This window comes from Spermophilus citellus (genome assembly GCF_964194105.1).
Source record: "Spermophilus citellus genome assembly, chromosome: 17".
In the NCBI taxonomy this organism is placed as follows: Eukaryota; Metazoa; Chordata; class Mammalia; order Rodentia; family Sciuridae; genus Spermophilus; species Spermophilus citellus.
In genome coordinates, this window is record NC_138199.1 from 57,663,336 (window position 1) to 57,685,803 (window position 22,468).

General features: G+C 46.9%; 1 protein-coding gene across 1 annotated transcript; it reads right to left on the bottom strand.

Moving 5' to 3' along the window:
- Nucleotides 1-1,601: 1,601 nt before the first annotated feature.
- DCAKD (dephospho-CoA kinase domain containing) lies at nt 1,602-21,356 on the bottom strand. The gene is made up of 5 exons (XM_081271419.1): nt 21,228-21,356; nt 8,910-9,136; nt 8,297-8,500; nt 5,075-5,162; nt 1,602-2,027 (listed from the first exon to the last, which is right to left on the bottom strand). Exons 2-5 carry the CDS (start codon nt 9,019-9,021, stop codon nt 1,736-1,738), a joined length of 696 nt encoding a protein of 231 aa, XP_081127545.1. The 5' UTR covers nt 9,022-9,136; nt 21,228-21,356; the 3' UTR covers nt 1,602-1,735.
- Between the last annotated feature and the right edge of the window lie 1,112 nt (nt 21,357-22,468).

A 22,468-nucleotide genomic window follows, 5' to 3' on the forward strand; every position in this document is an offset into this window, starting at 1 on the left:
TCTTGCCAAGTTGCTGAGGCTGGCTTTGAACTCGAGATCCTCCTGTTTCAGCCTCCCGTTGCTGGGATTGCAAGTACGTGTACCACCACACCCAGCCATCAAATCATTTTCTTAATTACTGGGCTAACAGCATCATGAAAGTCCATATCCCCCCTCCCTACCCCCAGGTCCTGCCAGGCCCTATCAAACTGGGGAAGCAGCAGGTTTTGCCACTTCCAAGCCCAGTGTTCTTTGCTCCTTGGGAATTTGCAGTGAGTTAATGAGCTGGTCTCTGAAGTCTGAGCAGCTCTAGGAAAGAGGCATCAACTATGGCCACAACTGTACCACATTAGTCACTTATTTCTGGCCTTAAGAGGCTGCTAGTGCTGGATTCGCACATATCAGCAGATCTGTGGGTGCTGGTAGTGAAGGCTAGTGTCTATTTTTTTTTATTTTGGCAACTCTGGGGATTGAACCCAGGGCCTCACACATGGTAGGCAAGTGCTTTACCATTTTATTTTGAGGCAGGGTCTCATTAAGTTGCCTAGACTGGTCTCAAACTTGCAATTCTCTGCCTTAGCCTCCTAAAATCACTGGGATTACAGATCAGTTGAGGTGGTGGCTATGGGTGTGTGTAATGCTGCCCAAGCACCCCAACCCACCTTTCACAAAGGTACAGTGGGCTTAGCATAAGTCCTCCCAGCACCCAGGTTTCCATGTGGGAAGAAGCCAAGTGGAACCCCAAATGGTATCCACCAGATTTGGACACCTTAGTTGGTTCAAGGTATTTCAAATCAACATACTTTATTGAGCACCATTGGCGAGCCAGCTCTGCACTAGGAAAACAGGTATGAAGGAGACGGACCCTGCCCACAAGAGGCGAACAGTCTAGAAGAAACCAACCAACTTTTGGTTGATTACTATGCCAATGATTAAGGAAAAACACAAGAGGGTGGTATCCCAGAGCACCTAACCCAGCCTGGGGCTTGGTGTCTGAGCTGTTAGCCAGCTGTAGTGGGGAAAAAAATATTCCAGGCCAGGCAGCACCTGGAGAAAGGCACAGAGGTGAGAAACAGCGTGGTGGCTGTGGAGTACCAAGGGTTCAGGGCTAGGAGGCTTAGTGGTAGGAGGCAGTGGGCAAGGGATGGTGAACACTGGAGGAAGAACCCACTAAGAAGGGGAGTCTCCCAGAACTTCTGCTTCTGCCTAGTTACTCATTACCCATGAGTGAATCCTCACTTTAACCTAGGGGAGAACCCTGTTTGAAGATGGAAGGCTGAAGGCATCCCCATGGTCTCAACCAAGTTTTGGCTTTGATGGGGCAGGTGTTCAGAGAAGGTTCAAGCTCAGGGATTCCTTGGCCTCCCAGCTGTAAACACTGGTGAGGGCCACAAAACACTGCTCCCATTCCTGCCCACAGGAGTCCATACCAATGTAACTGATGCTTTTTGCCATCACAGACATTGTTCTGTAGTGTTCTATAGGTGCTGCCAGGGGAGGGAGGGGCACTGGGGAGGCTGGGAAGGTGTACCTATTGACAATAGATTACTTCTCAGCCTCAGAAAGAATACACTATAAAGAAAGGTTGGCCCAGAGCAGTGGTCCAGCCAAGATTCATAGTGTGTCTGTGTGTGTGTGTTGTGTATGTGTGGTGCATGTGTGTATGTTGAAGAAGCTGGAGGAAGACAGAAGGTGGTACCTAGCTTTGGCCTCCAAGGAGACAAAGGCCTGGGGCTTCCTGCTTTGGTTTGCCCACCTAGGGGGAAGGCAGAAGGTAGCGGGTAAACAGGTAGAGGAGGCTGGCAATTCCAGCCAGACCTGTGAGGACCCCGAGCCTTAGTGGCAGGTACTCCAGGGAGCGCTCCAATTGAGCATGCAAGAGGATGACCTGGCGTTTGGTGATGCTCCACTCGCCCGAGTTGTCTAGAACGTGATCAGCCATGCGGGCCTTGTCCTTCAGGGGCAGCTGGGCCTTGATGCGGGCCTCTGCATCCTCCCGGTTCAAGTTGTTCCTCTTCATCAGCCGCGCCAGTTGTGTGTCTCGATCACTAAGGACAGGGCAAAAGGGCACTATAGGCCCCAGCCTCCCTCTTGCCAGCAAGGTATAAGGGTGGGCAGGGGTCTGGGGATGGGATCTTTCCTCGAATCCTATGCTGCTCTGGGATACTAAGGGTCCCATAACCAGGGAGAGAGGCCCGGAAGCTCATTAGTTTCTTCCCCCTCACCCCACTCTTGGTAAGGGCCATATAGCTCTGTGGGCCACCTAAGCCCCTTAATATCAAAAAGGAGGGGCAGCTGTTTTCTGCCATCTGGGGTCTCTCTGCTTTGCCACTAGGCCTTAGAGTCCCCAGATGTAAGATAGGAGAATTGAATCACCTGGGATCAGCTATATCCTGGATCTCTGGATGGATGACCTTTGCTGAAATGCCTGTGCTCACAAGCTGAACACTTCTGGCAGGTCCCCTGGGGACCCAGGTCTGCATTATCAAAACTAGCTTCCTGGGACACTGAAAAAGACTCCTCTCCTTGCCTCCACACCCCTATGCCTGTGCATTTAAAGCAAAGACTGTGCTGAGATGGTGGCTGCTATGCTTGATGCCACTGATGAAGGACAGGTGAGTCCCTTCAAAGAGTAAAGAGGGCTCCAAACTTGAACCCTCTCAGACTTAGAATAGGACCAATCACTGTGGATCAAGCTAACTAATACTGTTCTCAATTCCAAGAAAAATTCTAAAGGGACTGAACCCAGGAGTGCTCTAACAGTGAGCTACACCCCCAGCCTTTTGGTTTTTATTTTGAGATGGGCTTTTGCTAAGTTGCCCATACTGGCCCTGAACTTGTGATCCTCCTGACTCAGCCTCCCAAGTCACTGAGATCACAGACATGTGCCAGTGGGCCTAGCCAAAGAATTCCTCTTACCCACCCTGATATGGCCATCAGGACCTTTCTCAGTAAACTCCCTCTCCTGTCTTCTGCTACACAGGATCCATGCCACTTGTCTGGTTGTGGTCAGTGTCCCCTGGAACACCTCAGCTCTATGAGCTACCTCAGCCCCTCAATGAGAACAAGAGGGGAAGAGGCTGCAGTACCTGTTTGTGACCATCTCTTCTCAGATTGTAACAGGCATGAATTTTCCCAGCTATGAAATGAAATGGGATCTCATCACTCCAGTTTAGTCCCTTCTCTGAGACCCTAAGAACAAGGTCACCCTCCCTGAAAATGAACTTCCTTCCTCATGGGAGTACAGTGTACTGCTGAGGTCTTGGAGCTGCTTCCTGTCTGGCTAAGAACAGGACTATATTCACCCTTAGTCAGGAATGCACATGTCTGTGACTGGGGATCCAAGTGAGAATGAAGGTGGCTTGAGGCTGAGTGGAAATCCTTCAGAAGGTATGGCCCAGCCCAAAGGACCCCCTCCCAGATGTGAAGGCAGCACCCTTTCACAGCCCTTCCTGGGGCTGATAAATAGGACTATTATAGTTAGTTTAAGGCTTAGGTATTTATGACTTTGGTATTCTTACCCAAACACTTATTCCATAATTGTCAAATTCCTCAAATACATGAATAATCATATTAGAGTATAAGCACTCTGGAAATCTCCCACATTATTTCAAATTTATCCAGACATAGTTCACCAAGTAAAGCATAGATCAATTTGGTGAAAAGCAAATAATCACTTGTCTCTTTGGCTTCTCTTGAGAGCTGTACACCCTCATGTGCTATAGGTGGGACATGAGACTACCAGGAATCTACCTGCAAGTGGGGCTGAAAGTTCCCCTAGAGAGCAGGCAGAATCAACATAATCCTACTCATCCACCAGAAGTTGCAACTATTTATCATTGCTCTTAGCAAACAGGCCAACCTCAAAGATGCTTGTCTTTGAGAGAAGGTGGCAAGGGCAGATATGGAGTCATCTGGAGGCTGCAGAAACAACTGACTCCTATTTTTCATTTTCTCACCTACACTAAGATCTAAGTGTGTGTGTGTGTGTGTGTGTGTGTGTGTTTTACCCCTAGGTATAAAGTTCCAATTGCATTATTAAGGCAAAGAAAATCCCAGGACTTCATGGGGCCCACCTTGCCTCAGTTGAGTCTTTCACAAACAGGAAACAAAGAACAAAGACAGATTCCAGATTTACGTGCAGAGGCCTAACCCACTGGGAGAGCTCAGAGGATGCCTGAGTCCCCCACCTGGCTCAAGGAATTCAGACTGAGCTTTAAGTGACAGCCACAGGAGAGGTGCCAGAGAGGGCAGGGTGGTTCCCAGGGCACTGAGCATTTCAGGCCCCACCTCCAGTGTGCAAGCAGCCTCCCACACATTGATCTCTTGAGAGCCACCTGTGCCCAAAATACTTGCAGAGCCAAGTGCCCACCTATGTGCTGCTATATTTGTGGGTGGCATTCAAAAAGTTTCTGGGAAGCAGAGACACCCCACAGCCTCTCTACTCTCTTACCCCTCAGGGACTGTGTGACTCATTCTCCCTGACAGTTTGATTCTTCTGTTTGCCAAACCTGGATTCTGGTTTGCTTCTTGTCCTGGAAGATTCTGAAAACAAAGCTCCTTATTCAGCTGGGCTCTGACAGCTCTCTCCAGTTTTCTGTTCATAGTGTCACCAATGAGCAGCCCCTCGAAAAGTTTTGTAACCGTTCCCTTTAATTTCTATTCTAATAATTAAAAAATATCCACCCTTGTCCTGACCATCTCATGCTGAAAGGTAAAGTGAATGAAGGGGCAAATGTGGTAGCTGTTTGGAAAGTTGAGAGGTGCTCCAGGAGGAAGAAGGGAGTCAGTGGTAGCCAAGGGCAAGGCCTGCCATCTGGGCTGAAGTGCCTCCAATGGCCAGCAGGGGGAGTCCTTCCCAAGCACTAGGGTTTGGGGGCCTATCACTTCCCATACCTGCCCCAGATATATCTGGGTCATTCACAGAAGTTGGTTTCTACAGGCTCAGAGCACTGCTGCCCAAACCCTCCGTGTGTCCTGGCTATCCCCACAGGGAGAAGAAAAAGTGATGTGGGCTATTTCCCAAATACACACCTTAACCCAGGGGCCTTCCTTTCCCACCTCAGTCAGGCCGGGCCAGGTATCACATACTCACCAGTACACTACCACCGTGTGCTTCATGTACTTGAGCAGCTTCTTGGTCTCAAACAGCAGGGGGATATCCAGAATCACATAGCGGTATCCTGGGGAGAGGTGGGAAAGCCTACAAGTTCAATTCTGCAAGCACTCACAGAGGACTGCTTACATGACTGGCCCCACCATCTACAGCACCCCAGCAGAGAGGAGGCCTTCCAAGGCAGACATACTCTGAACAGCAGCCAGTTCAATGCCATGCAGAGCAGACTGCTACAAAAAATCATTTCTAGCTGCTTGATAAGGGAAGACCTTGAAGAAGGGCTGGCATTTGTTCTGGCCTTGGAAAGTAGGGATGATTGCTGATACTTGAAATGAGAAGAGGTGGGAAGTCGCATACAGAGCTCCTGTGTGGCCAAAATGGAAGCTTTAAGCAGAGCAGAGGGGGGCTGCAGGTGGTCAGCATAAGCACAGAGGGTTTAGTTCACCTTGATCTTGAACCCCAAGAGGTGCTATTTTTGAGTAGGGACAGGACACAGCCAGAGTTGCAGGAGGCTGGGGAGAGTTTCCAGGAGCATCTGGGCTCTTTCTGCCTTACTTCATCTTACCTTTGCTCAAAACAAAACAAACAAACAAAAAAACCCAACAACCCACAAACAAAAACAAACCAAAAAACCCCAAAGGTTAGGTTCTCCTCCAGGATCCAGGTCTAGGCCTGGCCCTCTGCTGCTAAGGATCTTGTGGCTAGCTCTATGAAAGACCCACAGAGGGGTGGCAGCAACAGCCCAAAAGGAAAGAGGTCAGAGGCAGTGGGCATGGTGATGACTAATGGCACCCAATCATTCAATGGAGAAAAGGTGCTGTTGGCTTTCCCACCACAAGCCAAAGCCAGTCAGGGTGCTCCCTCACCTACTATGAGTGATATCTGCCCAGAAAAGTTGATGACATGCTTATTTCTTTATACCAGTCATCCTTGTGTGGGTGTACAGAAGTGGGAGGGGTGGGGAGCAGTCAGGATAAGGGACAGAGACTCCTAGCCAAGATGGTGTTTCACAGAACCGGACATCATCAAACCAATTTTAGGACTGTCATGGGAAATGAGCCCTCAATATGATGCAGGGAGTGCTGTTGGGTTCCCAAGACCTGCTGCCCAGGAAGCATAAGAGAAGCCTGAAGTTAAGACAGGTTGGTGCAAGGGCTCTGCTGACACACCCTGGTTTGTAATCCCCCACATCCCTTCATGTGACTCTGGTGTTAAGACAAACCTCATCTGTGTCATGACTAAAAGAAATAGCTGCTTTTCAGGATGACGGTAAAGATTAAAAAAGAATTTTGAATGCATGTAAACCACCTCGCCCCTCACTAAGTACCCCATACATGATGGGTATTATTGCTATTGTTCCTCAGAGGAGGGAGGAAAGCAGTGCAGATTCCCCACCCTGCCCGCCAACTCACTCTTCCCAGCTCAGAGCAGGAGAAAAGACCAGATCCTCTCTGGGCCGCTTATCTCCTTTTCCTGCTCTGCTCCCACTGCTTCTTCTCCCCACACTATCCTTTCTCCTGAGTCCCTCTCGGGAGCTGGTGGCCAGCTCTTTGGTTCACCAGCAAAGGGCTATTCAGCTGTCACATCCCTCCTGCTTGATAAGCCCTGCAAACTATCCTGACTCTATTAAGACATCCCTCTGCCTACACAGAGACCTCCCCAACAGCTGGTGATCTTATCTGACGTTTGATTATACCAACTCTGACAGTTGTATTTGTTCTACTCATCAGGGAAAAACTGGGACTGTGGAAGCCACAGCTGTCGTCCCCATTTTTCACCTTATCGAGCTGAAAAGAGCTTTCTGGCTTTTATTAAAGTGGTGGTGGTTGGGGAGGCGGGGAGGCGGGGAGGCTGGGTGGATGACACAGTGGGAGAGCTCTGGAGCGGGTGACATTATCCGATGCTCAATTTTGGAAGGGGAGAGCCACTCACGCCTCACAGCCCTGCAGATGTACTTGTAACTGGCCTGGGAGCAAATACAAAGGGCAGGAATGAAAGGCAGAAGGCTTGCTCTTGGGTGGGGCTAGGAGGGGACAACACAGACACAGAAGACAGAATCCAGAGACTTTTCTTGAGTGAGGAAAGGAGGAGGCCTGTGGCAAGGGGCTACTGGGATGGATAGCGTGAGGTGATCTCGCAGGGTGGATGCCCAGAGACAGGTCAATCCCTGGACTGCAGGGAGTGGCAGGGTGGTAGCATGCATATCTGTCTCCCCTCTTTCTCTGGAGGGAGGTACTAGTCAACGGGGACTGGGGGAGGGGGAAGTCTCCCACTCATACCTAAGAACTTGAGGTGACAGTCTAAAAGCCTTCCCTGTACTCCCTTGGAAGTAGTCTTCTCATCATCACTGACAGGAGGCAGGCAGCCAGGTCCAGGCTAGGGGTCATATATTCCAAAGGCTGGTACAAAATGCTCCAGGGCCCCAGGCCAGTCTTTCTATCCTCGTACCTGTCCTGGACTCCATTCTGGACAGTAAGAGTCAGGATGCCCAACACTATCCAGAAAAACAGGGCTTGAACCAGGGTATAGGCCTTGGCAGGTTCTTATCAACTGACCATAGACCCCTCCTTTTCAAATTCTCTCTTCCTTTCAGTTGTGGCACATTCCTGGCTGTCCCTGCACCTGCTAGCCTAACTCTGAGAGGTCCTATTCCCAGAGGATGATCCTTTATTTGGAACCCCTCCGGCCCTCACCCAGGTCATCTTGGGTCTTCCTATTTCCAGTCTATACATTTTCCCAAGTAGCCAGCACCAGCACCAAAACTGACTCTGACTATAGTTTATACTGTGTAATGACGTCACTAACAGGGACATTCAATCTTCCAGTGTTTTCAAGGCTGGCATGATCTGCACTGTGCAGATGAGGAAACAGGCTGAGGAACTGGACCACCTGACAAAGTCACACAGCTACAAACAGTCAGGGTCAGAACTTGACTTCAGGTCTGTGACTCCAATACTCGTCAACTATCATTATTTCTGTCCCTACTAGAAAAATCAACTTACTTCCTGGGAATCATGGCTCAAAAGCCTCATGTGTCTCTTCTCATTAAACTGTCAACTTCCTTAAGAGTTGAGGGAAATGTGCTTCTTTCCTCTGGGGCTGGCACAGGTCTCTGCATGGAGGGGGATTGCCAATAAGCAATGTGAACTCATTGACCTAGCTAACCAGCTCCCCCTTCCCACCTCAGGCCCAGGGTCTCACCACGAAGGAAGTACTTGAAGGTCTCCTTCATCATTTCCTTACGGATCTCAGGATGGGTGATGGTATTGAGTAAATGTCGCCGGTCAGGTTGGTTGAAGATCAGGTCCCCCAGGACCTTGCGATTGATATCGCCATTCTCTAGTAAGACCTCAGTGCCAAAGGCCTCCACAATGCGCCGGTGTGCAGGATATCCTGGCTGGACGACTACGGCATAAAGAGGAGACTGAGTCAACTCTACGGAACCTCCAGCAAGTCAGAGGACCCCAAGTGACCAGAGGAAAAATAATGAGGGAACCCAAGGGTATTTCTTTTAGTTGAAGCAAAAACAAAATAAGGAAGAGAAAAGCAATTGAAGCTAACAGCACAGTGCACAGAATCCTCCATGCTGGTGAAGGAACCAGGTGGAGGATGGGGAGACTCCTAAGGGAAAGAAGAGTAAACAGAAGAAGCACGAGCACCAGCAGAGGCAGAGACAGGAAACCAGGCCACAGCGACGGGAAAGCCTCCCTCACTTCTGAGGCCTCTAAGGGACTGACAAAAGGGGAGGCTGACAGAAAAGGAAGCACAGAGGAGCTGCTATGCATGATCCCCCAACCCACCCACTCCAACTCACCATGCCGAGCAATGACATCCACATCAATTACTGCACAGCCCAGCTGCTGGAACACCTGGATCACAGAACTCTTGCCTGAGGCAATGCCCCCTGTCAGGCCCACCAGGAACATCTTCCCAGGAAAGAGGGAGCTCAGACAGACTAGAAGCCAGGAGCCAGGGAATCACTGGAGCGTAGGGCAAGCTGGGCCGATCAGCGATTCACCAAACCAACGCCAAAAGGACCTGCTGTTAGAGGTGGGCAGCCTGGTCAGTGTTGGGCCACAAGAGCTAGGGGAGGGGAGGGGAGGGGAGGGGAGGCAGAAGAAGGGAAGGGAGACAGCTGGGCCAGCAAAGTCCAGCCCTGGGCTTGGGGAGCAGGGGCCACTTTCAGGAGGAAACCCTGCAGAAAAGTCTCTAGTGTTCTTCAAAAAGCACTGATAAAGCAGGCAGACTAAGGAACACAGTGGTAGCTCAGCAATCAGGATGACCCCAAAGTCATTTTCAGATGCCCTCAATCCCACTGAATCCTTTCTGGTCTGGAACACTGTGGCTCATGGGGAACAAAAGTCCTGCCTGCAGCCACCCAAATGGAGGAGCAAATGAAGTCCAGGTGCCTAGGCCCTTCTTTTGCCCAAATGCCCTTCTCCACAGAAGCTCCCACTGTCCACCCTACCTTGAGCACCAGCACTAGGACCACCAGAGTGAGATGAACAGTCCTTTCCTCCCTAGCTGAGAAGTGGCCCAGATGGGAGCTCAGAGGCAAGTATGGCTTACAGGCCATAAGCCTGATGTGTGGAGAAGTATAGATCTTGCTGAGGAATATGAAGGAAAGGAGGAGAGGCTGGGGTGGGTGGAGGGAACCTAACCTGGAGCTCAGCATCATGGTTTGTGGCCTCCTTAGTTTAAGCAGCAGCAAGGCAGCACAAAGTTTAGGAGCACGGATGGCTTCAAATCTAGCTCCTCTGCTTACATGACGTGCAACTCTGGAAGTCACTAGCCTCTGTGAACTTCAGTTTTATCACCCATAAAATGGGATTACCAGAATCTGCCTCATAGGGCTATTATGCACTGAAGAGAAAATGCATATAAAATCTGTATTTCATGGCCTGATAAGTGGTAAATGTCCAATAAACGGAAGTGAGGATGCTGATGCAGGTTAGTAGGTATAAGGTTAAAGTTATATAGCCAAGCACAGAAAGAAAAAAAGGTTTTCATGATGTCCCCATTCCTGCCACCTCAAACTGTCTCACAACAGGCATGTTGCATTTTCTGCAGCAAACAGGTTACCTCGAATTGACTTTTGTTTCCAGGCTAGAAGCAATTACATCAAAGGCTCAGCATCAAATTACTTCTCCAGGACTTTGAAATCTGTTGTAGGACCTCTTTTAGTTAAACAGCAGATTTACTGTCCTAATTAGACTTTGCTTTGGCTTATATTGAAATGAGTTTGCCTCTGCTGAGGATGCCAAACAACAGGGGAGGCAGCCACTCAGATGTAAGCTGTGTGGGTGAATGACTTGAGGTGGCAGAGAACCAACTTGGATGTTTAAATCTGCCTAGCCTTGTTCTCAGCCAGGAGAGCCACAGCAGAGAGAATATCCACCAGCCTCCTCATCTAGAGACCGAAGTATTCAACCATTTGAAAATCATGTTTCCTCTATGTCTCTGAGGCTAGACCCCCCAGTGATCTCCCTCCAGATTGCAAAAACAGGAGTAAAGCCTAGGTTCAGTAAAAAAAAAAAAAAATAAAGTTGGGCCACTTGGCTGAAGCTCTATAATACAGAATCCAATGCCATTTGCTCCTGCTCCTAAAGTAATGAGGGTCTATTTCTTCTCTACATAAGACTAAAGGGGTGGGAGTGGGACTTGAGGACAGGACAGGTCTAGTGAGGGGGCAAGGGTATTTCTCATAGCTCATCATGAAAGGAAAGCCACTGTCACCCAGTCACTTAATTTTGCCAGGCTTAGCTGAAGGGGCCTGGAAGACCTTCTGCCCAAGCCAACCTCAACCTACCAGTACACAGATGGCTAAACCCCCTCTGAAACCTAGGGAATCCCAATCTGTGGGAATGGAGCTGCCCAAGCAGTTCTGATATGTAGCAGGGCTTGGGATAGATCCCAGCTCTTCTTTACAGCAGTGGAGATTGAGGACAAGAGCAGGCAAGGGATTTTATTAGGCCACAGCGATTAGCAGCAGCTAGATAGAATTCAGAGTTCCTAAATCTTAGCCCTAAAAAAATAATTTACCTTTAAACTAACAAGAAAGGTAAATCTATCTGTAGACAAATGAATTCAGAATCAAAGAGAAATGCTTTCTTATTACCATATTGCTTTCTTCTGCAGAATGGGGGGAAAGTGGCCTATAGACAGTGACCAGGGCACAGATGTACACTATAGGCTCTCAGGGGACTCTAATGAATAGCTTCCCTTCTTGGTGCCTTAGATGGCCATCTGCAGAAACAGATCAGCAGCTGCTTGGGCCCTGTAAGAAAGACCAAGGAGGGTAGAGGAGTACAGGCCCAGGGAGACTCTGGGCTGCTAGCCTGAAGAGGCTGGACAAATAACAACTGTTCCTGTCTAGAAAGCCCTTCTGTGACTCATTCCTTCACTAACTGCTGGCTGCTTCACAGCAATGGTGATGGGGACTTTTCACACAACCCAAGGAAAACATAGGTCCTCCCCCAACCCCAGGGGAAAATTGGAGAGAGAGACAGTAACAAATAAGAAACGCTGGAGGCTGGGATTGTGGCTCAGTGGTAGAGCACTTGCCTAGCATGCATGAGGCACTGGGCTCTAGCCTCAGCACCACATAAAAATAAAATAAAGATATTGTGTCCATCTATAACTAAAAAATAAAAGTTTTAAGAAAAAAAAAAAAAAAACGGCTGGGAGGAGCAGAGAGCTGACAGAGGAGCAACAGTAATAAGAAGGTCTTCGGCCTGGACCTAATGTGTGAATGCCTTCCTACTGGTGACTGCTCCCAGATCTGCCAGGTGGATCTTGTGGGTAGGAAGTTACAGCAAGTGAGAACCCATTATCCCCTCAAAGCTTGGCAAGGGGGAACCAGAGGCTTAGATTCCAAGTTGCTTCCAAATCCCAGTCAAACCTGTTGGTAACTATCCCAGATACAGATGGATAAGGGGTCACCTTTGACAATCTGTGTTCATGATTTTTTCCTACAGACCATGATTTAAGCCCTCATTTTTCAGACTCTATTCCATTTTCCTCAGTCCACTGCCACTTTCACAGAGGCAATGGGACCCCACAGTCACTCCTAAGCCTGGCTATGACCTGAATCATCTACAAAACTTTAAAAAGGTACAGAAACCAGGCTCTATCCCAGTTCCCTGGGTCTGAATCAACTAGGCTTGGAAGCGCTGGCTAAAAGGGAAGGTGGTGGGCTGGAGCTGACAGGCAAGATCCCAGTCTCCAAGACTGCCATAAACCCCCCCTGTGTAACTGGGGGTTACACAGGGGGGTTTATGGGGAGTCTGTCTCATGAATCTGGCCCTTGGTGGTAAGTGTTCCATAAATGAGAAATGGCCAAACTCCAGATGCTTTCACTTCTCTGAACTCAGTCTCCACACCTGTAAACAAGAGGGTTGGCCTTCCAGTGTCAGTGACAGTGTCAGATTCCCAGGGAGGCTGTTCAGGAGTGCTTTCTTCCTGTCCTTCTGGGAGCAGTCAATAAACATTCACTCATTGAATTAAGGAATGACATCACCAATGGTAGCCTGGAATCTTCTTCCTCAATGCTGAAAGCCATTTGCAGAGCTGGCTTGGCTAGAAAGCCAATGCCAGTTCTGAAGACAAGAAAGCTGGTAACCGGACCTAAGCCAGGGATTCATCAGCTAAGGTGGGACTGAGGAAAAAAACAGGACTTTGATGCCAGGACAGCCACATCCAAAGCTTTCTTTCCCTTCATTCTCTACATCAGTGGAAAGGAACAGGGTACAAAAAAAAAAAGGGGGGGGGGGGCAAGAACTTCGGAGAGGTGGAATCTGGTGTGAGTCCAGAAGCCTGTGAAAGGAAGGTCAGATTCTATAGTGCTTCATAAATGGTGGGCTCTTCTCATTGAAGTTCTCCAAATTGCCTTTCAGTTTTTCCCACTTGGGATGAATCATCTCCCTTGGAGCCTCTTCTGGCAGTGTTTCTTATAGAGAAAAAAGCATGTGGGCTCTCCTAGACAAAAGTCCCACTGCTGTTTTAACACCATAGATGCCCCCTGCTCAACTAAGCCCCAGCATCTTGTCCCCAGACCATTGCAGTAGCCTTGTGGCCTGATGATCCTATAGTCCCTCATGCGTATTCCCAATGGAAGCCAGGGTAATGGTTTAAAGGGTCAACTAATCATGTCACTCCCTTGCTTGCAACCATCACTACATTATTCCTTCTCTTCTGGCCTCCTACAGAGCTCTCCAGCCCTGTGAACCCCTCAGTCACTATCCATGCCCTGTGCTTGTTGCACTGGCCTTCCTTCTATCCCTGGACATGGAGGCTCTTTCCTAGCTCAAGGACTTCCAAGCATTCTTTCCTCTGCCACTTACTCACTTTCTGGCTGACTCCTTCCTTCCTACCACCATCTTTTTTTGTGATACTAGGGATGGAACCCAGGGCCTTGTACAAGCTAGGCCAACATTCTGCTACTGAGCTATATGCTCAGCCCTTTATAAATGAGTCAGGGCCTAAGTTTACTGAGGTTGGTCTAAAACTTGTGATCCTCCTGCCTCAGCTCCTGAGTAGATGGGATCAGAGGTGAGTGCCACAGTAGTACCCAGCTACTCCTCTTTCTTTACCCTGTACCCTTCCTGTCAACCAATCAGACCCCTGGAACTGGACAGAACCACATTTCCTGCCCTCATGAAGTTTACAACATGTGGTGGTGGTAACTGGGAAGGGTATCAGCAGCAATGGGGGGGTCCAGTGTGGTCATGCAATCCCAGTGACAGAGAGGCTAAGGCAAGAAGATCCCAAGTTCAAGGCCAGCCTCAGCAAATTTGTGAAGCCCTTAGCAGCTTAGCAAGATCCTGTCTCAAAACAAAAAATAAAGAGAGGCTTAAGATATAGTTACGGGGTTAAAAAAAAAAAAAAAACACACAAAAAAAAAAACCTCAATGGTGATTTTCATTTTGGATGAGGAACCAGAGAGGTCACTCAGCCAGAACTTAAAAGCAACAAGGGAGAAAGTCACAGTAGCAGCCTTGTTTGACTCCCCCACCCCAAATCAGGCCTCTGATAATGCTCATTACTCTACTTTCCCTCTTTCATAGCCATCATAATTTGTACTTTTGCTTATATGACTTTTTTTTTTTCCATGCTAGGTAAATGCTCTACCATTGAACCATACTCCCAGCCCCTTAGTAACTCTTTTTAGGGTTCAATAAAACATGTTTCATGAGACCAGAATATCTAATTTGTACTGTCTCCAGAATCTTGTATGGTGTCCAATGTCTGTCACTTACTAGATGAGTGACATGGATCAAGTCAGTTCAACTCAGTTTCTTCATCTATAAAATGGAGCTAATGGCACCTACTTTTGAGTCACTGTGAAGAGTAAATGAATTGATACACGTAAAGTGCTTAGAATTATACTTGGCAAACATTAAGCATTGAATCCATGCTCCCTACCAGTTACTAGAGGAAATATTTGATAATCATAGAGTAAATGACAAATGACTCCATAACCCAGCCTGGATCAGTCCAGAAAGGAGAGGGGAAACACTTCTGTTAGTAGTAAAGCAGAGGCTGGAATCAGCCTCCCAGCCTTCCCTTTTTGCCACTAAAACATGCTGTCTGCTGCTAGTAAATCTCTCCTGGAAAAAAACAAAACATCCAATGGGTTAAACAGAACAAGGAACTGATATTTGAATGGCCACTTTCTCTCTTCCCTTGGGAGAGCTCAATACCTAAGTGGGAAGAAAGTTCTATTGCTTCACATACTCCCAATCAACAGCCCCAAACCTGCTTGCACAGGGCCAGGACCTGGCTGCTCATTATTAGCCTGCAGCTGGCTTCCTCCTCCTCCACAGCCTCTCAGGATTTCACACTGGGCATGCCTGGCTAGCCAGCCACTTCTCCTCTGAATTGCTTTCCAAAGGGGACATATCTATTTTCCTCCAATGATCAATATAATCATTCATGAAAACGAGTCATTCCTGCCTTGGGACCCAATTATTTTCTTGTAGAACCAGTGGTTGCAAAAATATATTGTTTTCCAGTTAACTATTAAGTGCTATTTTTATATCATTTCCCCACTCTTAATCTTCCATTATTGGTGAAAAGTTCTCTTGTCTGCTAGGCCTATTAAATCACCACCTCTTCCAGGCTGCCAATTATCTGGAGGGAACTGCAAGAGAGGGTGCTGGGGTCAGTAACCTCTTCTCCCTCCCCTGCCCAACAACAAGGGAAGGGAAAAAGAGGAGGACAAATCTTGGCTCTACTGAAGCAAAACCAAGCATAGGGGCTGGGGATGTGGCTCAAGCGGTAGCGCGCTCGCCTGGCATGCGTGCAGCCCGGGTTCGATCCTCAGCACCACATACCAACAAAGATGTTGTGTCCGCCGAGAACTAAAAAAATAAATAAATAAATAAATTCTCTCTTTCTCTCTCTCTCTCTCCCCCTCTCCTCTCTCTTTAAAAAAAAAAAAAAAAAAAAACCAAGCATAAACCACCACTCCAGGGAGTGTCTTCAGTAGGTACAGAGGTGTTGGGCTAGATTACTACGTTGCCATTTATATAGAAAAAGGGTCACAGGGAAGGCCTCTTCAGAGGCTTTGCAGGCACAAGGGCTTTGGGATTTCTACAGTCTCTTAACTAGTTATGTAGCCTTGGGCAATTTCCTTCGCATTCTGAGCTTCTCTTTCCTTAACTAAAAAATGGAATTAAACCTGACTACTCTTAAGCCCAGCACAGTGGCACACACCTGTAATTCCAGCAGCTTGGTAGGCTGAGGCAGGAGGATCGCAAGTTTAAAGCCAGCCTCAGCAAAACCAAGGTGCTAAGCAACTCAGTGAGGCCCTGTCTATAAATAAAACACAAAATAGGCTGGGGATGTGGCTCAGTAGTAGAGTGCCCCTGAGTTCAATCCCTAGTACTGCGTGCACGCGCCACTATTCATAGGGGTCTTATCAGGATTAAATGAAGTGACAGAGGTCACATCACCTTATCTTCCCAATTCAGAGTGTGACATGTCACAGTCACTGCAGTCTCTTTCATTTTCCTAAATGGCACCTCCCTCCTTCCACTTGCTGAGGCCTCAAGCCCTATGTGGTAGAATGTACCTATAGTTGAAGCTATTCTGAAGGCTGAGGCAGGAAGACTGATTGAGCCCAAGAGTTTGAGGCCAGTCTAGGCAACATAACAAGACCCTGTCTCATAATAAAATTTTAAAAATAAACAAAAAGTCTCTTTCCTATACCAAAAACCTTGGCATTCTCCCGTTTTTCTCTCACATCCTTCATCCAATTCACTACTGCCCCTGCCAGCTCTACCTCCCGCATTCACAACCTAACCAGACACCCCCTGTTGCAGATACGACCGTCTTCTTGCTCCTAGGTCAGTACAGCAGGTTCCAGGTGATTTCCTTACTGCCACTGTTGCTTCCCAACAGCATATTCCTAACAAAGCAGCTAATGGGACCCTTTAGAATGCCAGTCAGCTCAGGTTGGCCTCTGCTCAAAACCCTCCAAGAGCTCCCACCCCTCACCTAAGTACAAGCCAAGTCCTGTAGAGTCCTCCAGCCCCTCGAAGCATTTTCCACCATTTCCCCTCCTAGATCATTCCCTTCCCTGCTCCTTGACCATGCTGAGCACACACCCATGTATGCGGGGATGCTGTTCCCCCAGCATGGAAATACTTCCCCGGGAGGACTGAGCAGCTCAACACCTTTCTCTGCCCAACTGTCTTCCATCAAAGACACTGTGCCCAAATATATAAAATAGCACCTGCGCTTTGCCCTTGGGTCTTCCTACTGTTTCATTTTTCTTCACAGCTCCTATCAACATATCACCACCCAACACATTATATAGCTATGTGTTTATTCACTGTAGTTTGCCTCTCCCTCTAAAAGTTGGGGACTGCATATCTAAGGTGCTTAAAACAGGGTCTCAAAAATATCTGTTAGAGCTGGGTGTGGTGGCACCCACCTGTAACCCTAGTGACTCAGGAGGCCGAGGCAGGAGGATGGCAAGTTCAAAGCCAGCCTCAGCAACTTGGTGAGGAGTTAAGCAACTCAGCAAGACCCTGTCTCAAATTATAAATAAATAAAAAGGCTGGGGATGTGGATTAAAAAAAAAATGTGTTGGATGAATACATAAAGCTTGCAGCAAAATGTCCAGCTCATGTATAAGGAAGTAGTCAACATTAACTATTTTATTGAACCCAGGGGTGCTCTACCTCTGACCCACATCCCCAGCCCATTTAAAAAAAAAAAAAATTATTTTTGAGGCAGTGTCTCACTAAATTGCTCAGACTGTCCTCAAACTTACGATCCTCCTGTCTCAGCCTCCCAAGTTTCTTGGATTACAGGCATGAACCACCATGCCCAGCTAACATTAACTATTTTTTGAGAGAATTTTTTTTTAATATTTATTTTTTAGGGCTGGGGTTGTAGCTCAGTGGTAGAGCACTTGCCTCACATGCAGTGAGACACTGGGTTCGATCCTCAGCACCACATACAAATAAAATAAATAAACAAATAAACATGGGCTGGGGTGTAGCTCAGTGGTAAAGCACCCCAGGATTCAATCACCACCACTCAAAAAAAAAGAAAAACAAACAAACAAACAAATATATTTATTTTTTAGTTTTTCAGCAGACACAACATCTTTGTTTGTATGTGGTGCTGAGGATCGAACTCGGGCCACATGCATGCCAGGCGAGCGCACTACCGCTTGAGCCACATCCCCAGCCCTAACATTAACTATTTTAAAATAAGAAAATATCTGTTCCAGAAAACCTGTGAAAAAAATCACAAAACCTTTCAAAATTACTTCCCACCTCCACATTTCTAGGCTTACAACATCTTGGGTTCACAGATGAGAAAACTGAGGCAAAGAGTGTAAAAAGGTGAGTTCTCCAGAAGGCAGGAACTAGCATGTAAAGAGCAGTCACCCCATCCACTGTTTGAGTACTTTGTGACAGGAACACCCTGATCCTATCTGATCAGCACAACCATCCAATGAAACCAGTTCTTTCTTTAATTCTCATTCTAAAGATGAGGAAATGGAAGTTAAAAAAAAGTTTAATGTAGTTCCACTGAAGAATGAGAAACCCTTGGGCTGGGGATGTGGCTCAAGCAGTAGCGTGCTCGCCTGGCATGCGTGCGGCCCGGGTTCGATCCTCAGCACCACATACCAACAAAGATGTTGTGTCCGCCGAGAACTGAAAATAAATATTAAAAATTCTCTCTCTCGGGCTGGGGATGTGGCTCAAGTGGTAGCGCGCTTGCCTGGCATGCGTGCGGCCCGGGTTCGATCCTTAGCACCACATACCAACAAAGATGTTGTGTCCGCCGAGAACTAAAAAATAAATATTAAAAATTCTCTCTCTCTCTCTCTCTCCCCTCTCTCACTCTCTCTTTAAAAAAAAAAAAAAAATTCTCTCTCTCTCCTCTCTCACTCTCTCTTAAAAAAAAAAAAAAAAAGAAAAGAAAAGAAACCCTAGGAGATGATGATTTCTTTCTTTCTTTTTGGTACTAGAGACTGAACCCAGGGATGCTCTACCACCAAACTACATCCTCAGCCCTTTTTAATTTTGAGACAGGACCTTGCTAAATTGCCTAGACTGGTGTTGAACCTGTAAATCTCCTGCCTCAGCCTCCATTACAGGTATGTGCCACCATGCCTAGATGAAATAAAATGTTTTATCAAAACTAACATTTTGGGTTAAGAGATGTGGCTTAGCAGAAGAGGGCTTGCCTAGTAGTCACAAGGCCCTGGGTTTGATCCCCAGAACTGACAAAACAAAACAAAACAAAATCTAATTTTGTTATTTTGATCAATTGTGTATTTTATCATTGTAAAAACTCAACCAAACTGGGCCTGGTGGCACAAGCCTATAATTCTAGTTAATTGGGAAGCTGAAGAAAGACAGCAAGTTCAAGGCCAGCCAAGGCAATTTAGCAAGATCCTGTATAAAAAACTGAATAGATAAATGGCTGGGGATGCTGCTCACTACAAGGCACCCTGGGTTCAGTTCCCAGAACTGGGGTCAGGGGAGAAACCTCAATCCAAAAGAAGATGTTTAATACATGACTAGAACACAATTTTTAAAAGTGCTTTAGTTTTTTTTTTTTTTTTTTGGTGGGAGCAGGAGGTGGGGGGAGTGGGGGAAGATTACCAGGGATTGAACCCAGCCAGGGTACTTAACCACTGAGCTACATCCCCAGCCCTTTGTAAATTTTATTTAGAAACAGGGTCTCACTGAGTTGCCAAGTGCCTCACCACTAATCTGCTCAGGCGGTCTTTGAACTCACAAATCCACCTGCCTTCAGCATCCTGAGTTGCTGGGATAACAGATGTGCGCCACTGTGGGCAAAAGTGCTTTAATTTTAAGTAGAGACATATTTTTTTAAGTAGACATTGTTGTTGCAGATAAGAATAATAAACCAAAAACTTTAAGCATAAATTCTATTCATACTAGAAAAACCTTTTGTAAGGAAACAAAATGGAAATACATGTTCAAGAAGGAAAAAAAAAGGATATAAAATTTTAGCTGTTAAAAAAAAAGTGGTTCTTTTATTCAAACAATTAGGACAACACGATCAAATTTTTTTTTAAGAGAGAGTGAAAGAGGAGAGAGAGAGAGAGAGAGAGAGAGAGAGAGAGAATTTTTTAATATTTATTATTTTTTAGTTCTCCGCGGACACAACATCTTTGTTGGTATGTGGTGCTGAGGATCAAAAGCAGGCCGCACGCATGCCAGGCGAGCGCGATACCGCTTGAGCCACATCCCCAGCCCACGATCAAATTATTACAGTACTTAAATCCCATTGTGAATTTAAACGAGTGTTAATACTTTATTTTAAAATGTCAATATTTACAATTAACCGGAAATCATATTCTCTTCGCCTATTGCAACTTTCAGAGAAAAATTTTAGCTGTCAATATAAAAAATGTGCCAGCTAGTTGATAACAAAACAAAGCTAAGCTTATTGCTTGCCTGTCTTCAGCTATCAGCTCTAATCTTTTCTCCTTAAGGTTAGGCACCAAGAGAGGCTCCAAGGCTTTTAAATGTCTCACCCAGGAGATTGAAACCTTGCTCAATACAGACAGGAGAGGATCAGGTGGCAATCTCGGGACTTGCTAGACAAAACTACCCCAAGGGGCTCTGTCCATTTTCTATTCATCATCCAGATCTAACCTTTCACCTGTTTCCCCCAGGCCTATGCTGGTATTTTGCCATACATACTAAGCCAATCTGATTTATTCGGGTGAAATCAGCACAGTCCCTCCTGCAACAAAATAATACTCCAAATAAAACATTCAAAGCTTCCATTTCCTCACCTTTAGAATTGGGACATAATGTGAAAATCCATTTGGGTGATAATCTCCCAGAAACTAAAGAAGAGTGAAATAGCTTTGAAAACTCATAAGCAAATTCAATACCTGAGATGCTAATGCTGCCTCTGGGAAGCAAGAGAAGGAGCAAGTCGTCTGAGGCCCTCATCACCAGTGAGTGAAGACCTGGGGTACTTCACTTAAACTATGGGCAACCAACCACTCTAGTCTCCCTGAGGAGAAGGAATCAGGAGAGTTAAGTAATTATCGATTTTTAGACGGTTCAGAACTTAACAAAATAACAACTACCCAGCAAAGCATTTTACAACCACTTTATGAGACAGCTATTAACCCCACTTTTCAGATGTGCGAAATGAGGGCGGGTCACACAACTTTAAGTGGCAGAAGCTGAATTTAAAAAATAAAACGGAGGTGTGACCACATGGTTCGAAGACGTACCAGCTTTGACCTAAACCTAGGTTTGAAACCACAATTTCCACCCCTTCCTAACTGTGAACCATTTCCACGGCTGTAAAATAGAAGAAAAACACCTTGCTTCTCGGGGTTGCTGTCAAGACGATGAATTCTGTATATAACGGTGCTTGTTTGTCCCAGTGTCAGCTACACGGTAAATGCTCAATAAATTGTCGCCCAACCTTTAAAAGAAGGCGCGCACACTACGCCCCCTGCTCAGCGCCATCCGGCGCCTCTGGCGGTGGTCTCGCGCGCCCCAGGCCGGACCTCGGGCCCAGCCGGGTGAGGGATCGCTGGAGAGAAACAAAGGAGCTTCGAGCAGCGGTCGCCAGGCACGCTCCCACCCGCCCGCGCGGCGCTACGTACCGGCGCTCAGACCCGGCCTGGCTGCAGCCGCCGCCGCTCACCAATCTCCACGGCGCTTACTGGCTGGCTCCCAGCGGGCAGGAGGGGCTCGGGAACGCGCTCGCGAACCGGACGTCCGGCCATCGGAAGGGGCGGGGCCGGAGACTGGAAGGCAGGGCGGGGAGGGGTGGGCGTGGCCCGGCTGGAGCTTCTCCAAGCCCCAGTAGGGGTCTGTGAAGTCCTAACTTAGCAATAGTAACCATGGTAGCTATGGCAGTTAATGAAGCACTTTCTGCCTGCTAGGCCTTAAAAGCAATCTGTAGACTTTAACTCAATCCTCACGGTTTTGCATAAGAGGAAACTGGTATTCAGTCATTTGATTGCAGAACCCACATTTTGTCCATACAAGCCTAGCAAGTCAGCCTCTCATCCTGTTGCCTCTTAAAGCGTGGATAATCTCTACTGTGCAGTGTTGCTGAAATAATTGGAAATACATAAAAGTGTCTTAGAAAACATCACATATATAGTAGGTGGTCCTTAACTCCTACCCTACTTCCCATTCCCTTTCCCTAAAGTGTATCTCTGCCCTCTACTTCCTTTTTAAAAGTAGGGACTAAATATATTGAGGAATGAAGTAATAAAACATTCTTCTCTGATCACTCTAGTTCTTGAAACTTTCTTCTATATTTCAAGTCAAGATAAATCATTTACTTCCATCACCAAATAAATAGGATCCTATCTTATGATCAAAAGGTCCATGTGGTCCAAATACCCTGCTAGTATTTGAATCTCCTCTACATGGCCGCTGTCAAAGATCTTGCCTAGATAACAACTCTCCTAGTTCTGAGCCATGGGGCTGTGCAGAACAAATTCCTATGCTATATGGCCAGATCTAATGTCTCATTTCCTCCCTTGACCAAACAACTTACAGATAACATAGCTTAGTGTTTCTCAACTTTTTCCCTACTCCTGACATATCAGAGGGATACCTAAGCTTCCCATCAGTAACAATGGCAGGTCATGAAAGTAATATGGACAATATACCTTCCCTGCCTTTTCAAATTATCTGAACTTCTTGGAGCATAATGTTTAAAAACTCTTCCAGATGATCCTACTTTTCCAGATACTGCCTCAGTGTTGGAAACTATTAGTGTACAAATAAGGACTTTGTCTTCTAAGTAAGAATCCTGTGGTCCAATCTGCCATCGTCAACTGCACCTCTGTCTGGAGATGATCCAGAAGACAGATTGAAGGGCTGCTGT